The sequence below is a fragment of the Zootoca vivipara genome, chromosome 8, assembly GCF_965207765.1.
Source record: "Zootoca vivipara chromosome 8, rZooViv2.hap1.1, whole genome shotgun sequence".
NCBI classification, from domain to species: Eukaryota; Metazoa; Chordata; class Lepidosauria; order Squamata; family Lacertidae; genus Zootoca; species Zootoca vivipara.
In genome coordinates, this window is record NC_142591.1 from 56,747,380 (window position 1) to 56,759,381 (window position 12,002).

Genomic DNA, 12,002 nt, shown 5'->3' on the forward strand with positions numbered 1-12,002 from the left:
AGACTCATTATGGTATCCTCAATCTTCTTGGTCAAGCATCCATAGCATTAATGTCCCTTATAAAATTTACAGTAGTCAGCAAACTGGAGATAAACTGGACATTTGACCTCAGTGACCAAAATGGCTACCCTTTTCTTTTCTCCAAGACACCTATATTATTTCTATGGTTCTTAATTATTTTTAGTTTATATGTTTTAACAATGCTTTATCTTCTGTATTATGCCTTATATACTATATACTGTTCAGATATTCTCGCAATGGAAAGCAGTTTATATTCTGAAACAAACAAGCAAACATACATACATACATACTTTTGCTCTAATTTTTAAACATTTCTATTCTCACAATTTTGGAGAAGCTTACAAAGATTACCAAGTTAATTCCTCTCACATGCTTTATGTGCGTATGCTGTTTGCAGAATTGGGTAGGTACCATAATGGGTCAAGGAAGACAGCAAGAGTGGGTCCCTACATCTGGAGGAAGAAGAGGGGGTCCCTCAAAAGGAAAAAATGAAAAAAATCTTAGGGTGTTTTTTGAAAGGGAAAAGGCCTAAATCTCTCCAAAACTAGAAGAAAAAACCCTGGGGCTGAGCATGTGCAGTTTAATTATTTCTCAGTTGATGGCATTGCACAAGCACAGATAGATGGAATATGACCAATACACAGAGTGGAATGTGAACAGCCGCAAAGTATGGGGAAGCTGAGAGGAATGAGAGCAAACTATTTTTTCCTCTTCAGCTAAGCCAAGGATTTGTATCCTCTATGGGTTTAGGGTGTGAACTGAAAGTATTTGGGAATTTAAACAAGAAATGGGGAATAAATAATAATGAGAAAATTGGGATTGAACATGTCCATGTTTTTGAACATGCACTAAGAGGTAACTGACCTAAAGACTGCTACAAGCATTGAAAGGAAGGGAAATATATACAAGAACAAGACACTTAGTGTGTAAATTTAAGGGCACATGAAAGTATCAAAGTGCTAAAAGGAAAAGAAATGGTAGTTTTCAAATACACACAAAACAAACACGTGTAAATAAATATGTATAAAAGGTTGATGCTTAGAGAAAGGTATGTTGATAAAAACAATTTATTCATTTCCTAATAAAAATTCAAAAGAGGAGTGGAATTTAAGAAATACACCCCTCAACAACACCGTCATGGCAGATTTCCCTGCCCCCCCAAGGGCTCAACTTGTGCAGTTTATTTTTAAGAAATCTGTTGTTATGATGGCTTGTTAACTTTATTTAGTAGATGCACAATGATCACAGTTTTCTAACTGTGTTCTTTTTTAAAAAGGAGGAGGGAAGTTTACACAATAGAAGTGCCTTTCCTATTCCCAAATTAATTACTTTGAAATATCTCTCAGATTACATCAGTTTCTTGTTCACATTCATGTTATAAGATGGCATCTATTGTGTATCATTAGTGATGCATTAAATTAGTTGTTTACATTATAAAGTCTAAACATAGGAGAATCTTTTGTGTGCGGTCTTCAAAGATTCATTGTCTAATAAAGCCTTCCGAAACAAGTAAAGTTGTCTTTTTTGTTTAGTTAATGCACCACTGGAGAACCTAAAGATGTGCAAACTTGTTGCCATCCGCGTCTGAAAGTAGGGGAATATAAGAAGGTATTGCTATGAGGAATTCAAATTTTTACACCCATTGCTTTTAAAAATAGAGTGCGGTCTGGCATAATGTTGTAAGGATTGAGGTACAGCAGTTTTTAAACAGCGTATGTTTACATTTGCAAATACAACTTCTGAGCAAAAGGAAAAGAGGTCAGGACTGATTTTGATTTATCCTAGGCTATGAGCCTAGGAAGAACTTATGCAAGCAGGCTTATACTGAACTCAGTACCTTTAGCACTGGAACAGTCAAATCACTTCTCACACATTTTTAATTATCCCAATCAGCACATTCTAGTTTGGATCCTGAATTGCTCCTCGGTTCATGCAAGAGACAGGGAAACTGCCCCCTCGTCCCCTTCCTCTATCTGCAACCCCCCCTCCCTGTGCATCATATTCCTACCCACACCCAATTGTTCCCCAAACTCCAGGAGCAGTTTCGGGCAGCAATAGTGCTGCCAGGACCAGACCTGCCTCAGAAGTACTCTGAGAAATGAAGGTGGTAGGTGCAACTGTCTGGAGCTCTGACTGAGGCAGAACATGCCTGCTTTGCAAAGTTCATATTTTATTTTATTTTTAAAAAGGGCGGCGGTGGCTGCTGCTGCTGTGGGGACTGCTATCATTGCCACCTGGTAGGGGATGGTGGGAGAAAGCAACTAAGCAGGCAGCAGAGGGATGGCCATGTTGCGGAAAGGAACAAGCAGGTCCTTCTCTTGTTTCTCACAAAAATATAACTTTTTACAAAGTCCTGGAGAGAGCACAATGCTATAAAACGCTTTGAGTGAGATTACACAAAGGGACCCACTTATTACCTCCCACGCCATCTGGTAGTGGTGGTGGAGGGTTCATTTTTCTTTCTGGTGCACCACAAACAGTACAACTGCATGAAAACCTCCTGCTGTCTGTTCCAAACTTTAGCGAATTCCGAAGTAGCTCCACCCCCCCAAAAAGATGAAGAGATTCTATTTTCTCCATATGAATCCCAATCATGTTTTCCCTTAATCATTTTTCCCCCATATTGAAAGTAAAAAAAAAAGCTCCAAATGCTTTAGCATTTCCTCAATGGCTGACCTTTCTGAGTTCTATCTTAACCTTTTTCTGAACTGCAACTAGAACTGTACACCATCTTCCAAATGAAACTACATGCCATAGATTTGTATAAAGGCATTAGGATACAGGCCATTTCACTTTCAATACCTTCCAGCATGGAATTTGCCTTTAAAAAACGAAAAGAAAAAAACAAAAAACACACCCACTGCTGCATGCTGTGCTGACGTTCATTGAGCCATCCACACAGCAGCAATGCCTCTTTCCTGCTTAGTCACTGCCACTCCACACACAATCAGTGTTTATTTACCTGGAAGAGACGTAAGGCAAACAGGCCTGCCATTTCAATCTCTTACTACAATCCCTTTTTTAAAAATGAATGCTATGTTGGCTACTTTCCAGTCCTCCATTAAGGAGGCCAATTTTACTGACATGGTATATTTATTTAATTAAAAACCCTTAACGCCCACTCTTCATTGCAAAAGCAATCTCGTAGCGGGTACATTAAAATTCCAACTACAGAATATATAATGAACCATATTTTATTATTTTTCATCTATATTAATTTTAAAATAATAATTATTCCTTCATAATACGTATTATTTTAATTTATTTTAACAATATTCTTCGTAATAAAAACCTTACAAATAAACATCAAAAGAATTCAATATATACCATTCTTATGTTTAGTATATTCTTATATTAAATATATACCAGCCTTTTCTTATGTTCAATATATACCAGCCATTTCTCACTTATTACTATTAAATTAGAATTATATACATGAATTATATACAAAACCTCCAGAATTATATATATCAGAAAAAGAAAAATGAGGAGCTGGTGGAGGGAATCAAATCCCATTTGAGCTTAGGAATGATAAAAAAAAATCATACCCAACTGTTTATAGGGAAACGAACTGTCCAAAATTGATTCCTTCTATCCTCCAATGCTCTTGCTTTTAGATAAGAAGTGTATTTGGCAATCATAGCAAAATCCCATTATTTCGTTAAACCAATCTTTCCAGTGAGGCAGTACTAAAACTTTCCAGTTTTCCTGGCCCATTTCTTGCTACTGATGTGTTTAAAGAAATTAAATTATTTGCTTTCATATTTTTTTTTTAGCAATATGCTCCTCAGATTCTTTTGTTGCTGTTGCTTGTCAGTAAACATTTGCTTTGCCAGAGTTTGTGCTCTATTTTCAGGCCCCACCTCCCTCATCAATGGCTTGCAGTACCATGTAGGAGACTCCTATCAGGAAAAACAAACAAACATACAACCTCACCTCAAAGTGGAGCGAGCAGTGTCTTGCCCCTTAGCCTTTATCTCCCTATGATGAATGGGGATTAGGATTCCCTCGACAGGAGATACATCGGGGAAGGGATTTCGTGTTTGATGTCAAGCAGTCTGTCGGTTTTATTCTTATTAATGATAATGATAGTGATGATGATTATGATGATAATAATAGTAGTAGTAGTAACAACTTGTTCTGGTAGCTCCCATAATAGGCTGGGAAAGCAAGGCTAAAGATATATAAGATTAAGAAGAGGGGCTAAGTGAATGGGAATTGCATTTGGTAACACAATTTGTTTTGTGGCAGCAAGCTTTGGAGAATGTGAGGGGCTTGGGCTTGAGGGGGAGGAGATGGCTCCAAGCCACCTGCCTGCTTCTCCCATGGTGATGCCACTTCATCGCTAGTTTAATTTTAAACAACAGCCTAAATTATGATGCTTTAAATTTTGTTGGCATGAGCAATCTCCTAGCAACTTCTCTACCAGCCAGATATTGGTAACAGTGGAACAAGCTGTGCTCCAGCCTCCCTCCTGCTTCACAACTTCAGTTCCTCCTCTATGTCAACATGACAAGGAAAGAATGACACACAGGAGGTTCCTCTGTTTGTAGCATCCAGAAATCCCCCCCTCCCCAAGTTCTGGTGGACTCTTTTGTGGCAGCTTTACAGCTGCCATGTATTTGTGACAATGCAAAAGGTTTCTGGGATTCATAATACCGGTAGCTATTATTACTACTCAAACATCAGCATTCTTGTGCAGCTGAGAAGCAGGTCTAGAACTAGTCATCAGAATTATAAACATGGTAGTTAAAGAATGGCAAAAACATGGACTTTTTGTTACTCTTCTGTATGTTTATTAATGAACTAGATTGGTTTAATTGGTACTTCTGATTCTGACATACCAGATTGCACATGATCATATGCACATGCCATGCTGTTTTTACAAAGGGTAATGAATGCTAATTGTGAAGAAGTCTCAACAAGTGAATTTATAACCTAGACTCCCACAATTGTAGAGTTGGAAGGTACCCCAATGGTCATTTAGTCCAACCCCATGCAATGCAGAAATCTTTTTGCCTAGCATGGGGTTCGAATTCATGACCTTGAGATGAAGGGTCTCGTGCTCCACCAACTGAGCTATAAAGAATTTTCCAACTTGTTTTTTTTAAAAAAAGTGAGACTAGTTACAAAATGAAGTCACAAATTAATAGAAAGAAATGTCTGTAGCACACCTGTTTCTAACATCTGAAACCACTCTACAGCAAAAAGAAACTGAAGTTTCCTGTATTTAGTTGTTTTGCCTTTGGGTATCAACTAAAATAATTAGTCAGCCCGTCATTGTTTGGTAGCACTTGGATTTGATAATAGAAAATACTGGTATATATGCAATGTTGCATGTTGAGGCAATTAGCTCTCTAACTGCATATACCTGCCTCAATTATTTACTACGCCTTCATAGACTTAAAAGCAGCCTTTGACACTGTATCCAGAACTAGACTTTGGGACAGACTGCAGGGCACATCAATTGATAAACGGGTTCTACTATTAATTCAGTAACTGCACGCAAACACAGCCCTCAGAGTTAGGTGCAGCCACCTAGGACATCTAACAGATCCCATTAAAACCTATAAGGGTGTCAGACAAGGGTGCCTTCTGGCCCCACTACTATTCAACTTTTATTTAAATAACTTAGTAGCCATATTAAATGACTTAGAATTCCATCCACTTAAGCTCGCAAACCGGCACATCTCGGTCTTACTATATGCCGACGACGCAGTAATCTTATCCAGAACCCCTATTGGATAAGGAAGCTTGCTACATACTGCAAAACCGAACGCCTCAAAATCAATTACCAAAAAACCAAGATAATAGCCTTTGGGGAAAAATCAAAGCTCAGAAGCTGGGAACTTCAAGGCCCCAAATTAGAACAAGTTACAAATTACAAATATCTCGGAATGGTAGTACAGGCCTCAGGATCCAACAAACTTCACATAAATTCTATCGGGCGCTCAGCGGAAAAAAACACAAACTGCATCCTCAAATTTTTCAGAACACAAGGGTTTCTTTTCGTTCCTGCAGCCCTTAAGCTATTCAAGGCCAAAACGCTGGCCCAGCTCCTCTATGGAGCCTTTCTGGGTCCACCCTCCTCTTCCTTCTCTCCCTTGGAGCACGTACCTGCCTCAATCAGGTGGCAACCTGAGACTGTTTCTTGTCAAAACAGGATTATTGGTTCCAAATAACAGAAATCAGAAACCTGCTAAGGCTATAGCATTCCAAAGTAAGTAACACCAATTATATTCTACAGCAGGCATCCCCAAACTGTGGCCCTCCAGATGTTTTGGCCTACAACTCCCATGATCCCTAGCTAAGAGGACCAGTGGTCAGGGATGATGGGAATTGTAGTCCAAAACATCTGGAGGGCCGAAGTTTGGGGATGCCTGTTCTACAGAGTTATGAACAATTTCCACAACGAGATCTCAATTATACACAAGGGGGGATTCTTTAGCATGTATCCTCAATAACCAAAATTCCCCATATAACCTGGGTATTATGGAAAGGTTTCTAGGGTGGAAATCAAAAAGGGTTGAGGTGTGGCATCTTTTAAACTACTGAATGAAAACTATAATTAAGCCTATACATAAGGAACCAAACTATGTTGCACTGGGCCCTCAATCAAGGTAGCTCCATCATCACTGTCATCTTGACAAGCGTTAAGGAGAATTTTAGTAAACACAGAGATCTGAGGTAAAGTATATAGCAAGGGAAAGAAAAGGGAGTTTCCGTTTGCACTGGCACTCATTGTGGTGTTCAGTTGTGCCAGAAGCGGTTTAGTCATGCTTGCCACATGACCCGGAAAAGCTGTCTGTGAACAAACGCCAGCTCCCTTGGCCTGAAAGTGGAGATGAGCGCCGCACCCCATAGTCCAATCCGGCTGAACTTAACCGTCCAGGGGTCCTTTACCTTTTAGATTTACATAGCAAAACACTGGTCTTCAACCGCTGGGCCGGGACACATTACTGGGATGCAGCCTTCTCTACCACCACACAAATATAGGGTAAAAAATTACAAAGTATGTCTCCAAATGTATGCTAGGTTCAAAGGCGGGTCTTGGGTCTGAAAAGATTGAAGAATACTGCAGTAGAAGACAGGGAGAAATGACATCTGTATGGGTTCATCCAATCTGATCTGCTTCAACCTGGGCAGAAGGAAAGAGCATCTCAGGAAAGAAGATGACGACTGGCAGGCTGGCCAAACTGTTTCTGAAAAGAGATCCAGTCCTTTTGAGGGAGGGGTGTTTGTTTCTTACTGTGTTTCAGCACTGTAAAGTAGTTGTTATGGCTGAAGCCGGATGCACTTGTTCACTGCTACCAAATTCTGATATTTATGTTTAAGCCTATTTATAACAGAAAGGTTGGCTTTGAGTGCATCACACTAAGTGGAACCAGTGTAGCAAAAAACAATTGTGTAATCCATGAGCCATGCAATCTTGTTTGTCCTGGCTAAGCCCATGACGTGGGCCATGCAATTTCACTTAGTGATGGGGGGACGGGGGAGGGAATGGGTGGCAAACAGGATCTTGGCAAGATAACAATTATTTATTACACAGCAAATGCACAAACTATTGTTGCAAATGCAAAATGATCAAGGAAATGCTGCAGAGGTTTCTGTGGGTGGAACAGATTTCTATACTATTTATATAATTAGTTTTGTAGTTGAGCAACTTCGCTGAGCAAGAGAAAAACAGGTCAAAGGCACAAAGGGTGGACCAGCTAGCAGCAGAGCTGAAATTTGGTGTGCATATGAACATTTGCAACGGGTAGTATACACTGTGAAAGCAATACTTCTTACCACTGAAAATATTTTAGCTTTGACCAAAATCAAACAACCAGGTAAACAGAACAGTATTTATTAGGAAACTGAAAGGAAGGCTCAGTCTGCCTGTGTGTGGCAGTGGTTATGTGCATCAGGAAGAGGTGTGCAGTAACAGAATTCACACATGTGGGAATTTGCACTCTGAGTGGCAAGAGAAATGCACAGAGCAGTGTACAGAGAAGGAGAGATAATCCCCTAATGTTTAAAATTGCCAGGTTTTTCTTAACGTAAGTCTAAATATCAGAAGAAGACAGGGTAATGCCACTGAGGGAAAGTATAATCACTAATTTACTTATCTAGGGGGAGTTAAAACAATGTTGCCCATGAACTATGTTTGAGTATCCATTTTCAATCAATCAGGAATTACTAAAATATGGCAATCACATTTTGAATGCTAAATCTTTGTGTCTTTCCCTTTCCCTCTCTTTATTACCACCTATTTTTTGTAAGAGCCCTTTCATGCTCAGAGGGTGCAGGTTTTCTTTTCTAAAAATTTTGGTCTTGGTTGACAGAAGAAAGGGAGAGTCAAAACATCTTACTTTTTGAACCAATGCAAATATTTTTCTCATAATTCTTTCAGTCCTTTAAGAATCAAATCAAGAGTGAAAAAAATGATTCTTTGATCTATACAAACACACAAACTCTCTCTCTCTCTCTCTCTCTCTCTCACACACACACACACATACACACACACACACACTACCCTTATCGACACTATTTCTCAAATAGCATATGCTGGGGTCATCACAGTTTGTTTTTAAAGTGGTGTTTCAGCACCATCACGTAATATTGCATTTTATTAGCCTTTGCATTACTGTAGCTATTTCCTGCCGGTCTTACATTTCCAACTATTATGGTGCTTGCTCAGAACAGGTTTGTATCAGTTTTTGTAGCTTCTGTGGACAAGATACCACACTGAACTAGAGTGCCTTGCAAGAAAGCCACAGAGTACTGTGTCCCTCCCTACCCCATGGTGCAACGGGAGTGCTTTGCCACATAGGAGCAGGGGGCTCAGTCTGGCAAAGGAACATAAAATGCAAATATATCTGCTCACAATGGCTGTAGGTGCCTGTGTCCAATCATATAAATTCTCAAAGCAGAATTCTGCTTCGTAAAACAAACAACAACCCTAGAGCAAAGAGACTCAATGTTTTTGTGCATATAGGATGTGCTGTGACTTAACTAGGTGGTGCCAGTAATGTTTTTCTCCCCCTCTTCTTTGTATCACCAATTCGAGGTGATGTGTGATGTGAGGGCACTGCACTGTGCATTTCCCTGCCCTCACCAGTGCTTTGCCCCTGCTGCCAACAACTAATGAATGTCCTTACCTAGACATTAATACGCAAGCGAATAGAGACAAAGTGGTAGCAGATCTTTCTCCTGTCTCCGTATAGCTAAGTCCTTTTGGTTTACATTCTAATTGCATATGGGATGTAATTAATAACTTACTTGTGTGGATGAAGTATTAAATTCTACGCAAATGGATGGTTTTTGTATGCTGTGTGCCAGAAAAAGCTCCAGCTGTTGCCAAGGAAAAACAAATGCTCTGTCATGTATTTCCTACACATGAAGTAACGTAGAAATTAACTTAATATGAAACAGAAGACAAAGGATAAGAAGAGTCTTGGTGTATTATGCCTTCTATATAAGAATACCATGAACATGGCAGACAAGCAGAAATAAAAGACCATGACGCACTAGGCATACGTAAAACCATACTGGATGGCAATCATAACAGGAATGCTTTGATTGAGGGACAATTTTGCGTGGAGAAAGGTGAACTTTGTCAAAAGCTTTTTATACGATTTAACTTCTAGTGAGTCAACAATGACTTCAAAATATTTTCTGTACTTACTCTAACATTATCAAAGCCACGTCCAATACATTCTGAACATGGGAAAATCTGCATACAAGGTGTCACTGGCTGCATTCAGACATAATGCTGGCCACTAATCATAGTTGGAGAAATTAGATTATGTATGAGCTATTCACTAGTGCACACAGCCCAAACACCCCAGCCTTCCTCCGCCTTTCCTCCTGGGGGGAAAGAAGGCATGGAGGGCTTGCTTATCATTAAGTCTGAACCAGCCGTCAGGTGTTGTTGTTTTTAAAGCATGACTGGGAAGCCAAAGTTTCTTCTGAAGGGCATAAGAAGCTGTTCAATTTTTTTTAAAAAAGCTAGGATATAAATAACTATCACTTAGGATGAGTTTACACATCCTGAGATATGAAAATGATGTCTCAGTATGTTTGGCAATGGGGGAAAAGGTGTATTAAACTTTAGGTATAAATAGGAATAGAATTAAAACAGCAAGAATCACAGTGTCATTATGTAACTGTACGGTGTAGCTACACTGATATTGTAGAGCTAGGGAAGAGCAACTCAATTGATCAGGAGGTGAATAACCTTTCCTGTATGGAAAGGCTAAAGTGGTTGGGGCTTTCATTTAGGGGAAAAAAACTTAACTAAGAGGAAACATAAAAAAGGCTTCTACATTTTTTAATTATGTGGAGAGAGTAGTTAGAGAATTTTCACTTTTATCATACTAGAGCATGAGGAATCTTACAGAATTGGCAGTAGATTCAGGCTAGATAGAAGGACAAGACATTATAAACAACATGAAATTCATTACCCCAGGATGTGGAGATAGTTATTGGCTTACATGGCATTCAAAACAATTAGGTACTGTATCTTAATGGGTGGCATGTCTATCAACAGCTGTTTTTTTGAGATAGCTAAAAATGGAACCTCCATCTTGGGAAGTATATATAATAATTAGCAGAAGCTGGGGACAAGCCACAGAGCCTATTCTTTATCCCATTGTGCACAATGGGTTGGAAAGTAACATTTGAACTCCTGGCTTTTGGGCGCCAGAAACATTTTAACATGAAATCAAGAGTTTTTAGGGACACCAAGGGTCCAAAGCTGTGTTTAGGTGCTATAAAGACTTCATATTATGCACCTCTTTTTTTTTAAGGGTCTTAAATACCCATCACTATTCACCAAACTTGAATAAACCCTTTTCTAGTGGTACAAATCCTAGCAGAGTATTCACACTTCTATGACAAATGAAAGGAAATAGTTTTGGTATTTTACTATGTACTCTGAGGAAGCAGGAGCTAAATAATTACAAATCCATTGTCTTTCAGATTCTTGGGAAATCCCAGAAGACAATCTTAAGATATTCAAATGCTTAACCTAGGTGTAGCTTGTGGAGATAAACAGACATTGCAATAAATAAATGATCAGTTAAGTCTTATTTGTACCTGGTCATGGCTGGCTTCAATGCAGCTTCCAATACCATGGAAAGTCATCTGCACAGGAGACAGTGTCAAGCAGGTCATGCATTCTTTGCCATTTTGTCTGTCACTGTAGTGTACCTATAACAGAAGAAAGTACATCATCTTGATATGGTGAAGCAAATCAAAGTGTGGATTGCTCAGCCCCACCACAACTTCAACACAAGCGGAAGAATAACAGGGAATGAAGAACTTGACCCTCACAGTGTGTCCTGGCTATGGCTCTTTACTCGGGGAATGGGAATAAGTCACGCTCAAGCAAACTAGATAACTATAAGCTAAAGTGGAAGGCAAAAATCTGTGGAAATCCAAATCAACCCCTGTTAGCGCAATTTGATTTGAGTAAAACAGATAATGCTGAGTAAAACAGATAATGCTGAAGGTCAGTTTCTCTAACTATAGCTGAGATCACCAGTGTACGTGTGCAGCATGCATGTTTGAATATTGTGCAGATATGTATCTCGCTCAACACTTGATGGAAGTCTTCCAGCTTCTTTCACGTATCGCCCCATCGCATGCACACCAAATAGGCCTGCTAAATTGCTTCTGGCTCTTTGCCAGAAAAGAACATAATACTAAACTGAGGAACTTCATACACAGTGGTTTAACTCTGAATAATCAAAAGAGATCTAAAGGCATTTGAATTCCATATATAAACATAAATTCATGAAGAGCTTTCTGACAGTGAGAGCTGTTGAATGGACTCCCTCGGAAGGCGGTTGGCTCACCAACCTTGGAGGCTTTTAAGCAGAGGTTGGATTGACATCTGTCATGGATGCTTTAGCTGAGATTTCTGCATTGCAGGAGATCAAACTAGATGATCCCTGGGGTTTGTTCCAACTCTACAATTCTATGATTCTACTGTT

The 12,002-nt window shown here is 39.4% G+C and overlaps 1 protein-coding gene across 6 annotated transcripts in view; it reads right to left on the reverse strand.

Annotated features, from left to right (window-relative positions):
* STAU2 (staufen double-stranded RNA binding protein 2) overlaps nt 1-12,002 on the reverse strand; it is a 144,558-nt gene that overhangs the window by 49,133 nt on the left and 83,423 nt on the right. For all 6 annotated transcript variants that reach the window (XR_004693237.3, XR_015951516.1, XM_035125951.3 and 3 more), the window contains one exon: nt 11,104-11,217. Coding sequence is in view for 4 of the 6 variants with exons in the window: in XM_035125951.3 (XP_034981842.1) it covers nt 11,104-11,217 (114 nt within the window). In the remaining 2 variants the exon portion in view is untranslated. The remainder of the gene's footprint in view (nt 1-11,103; nt 11,218-12,002) is intronic.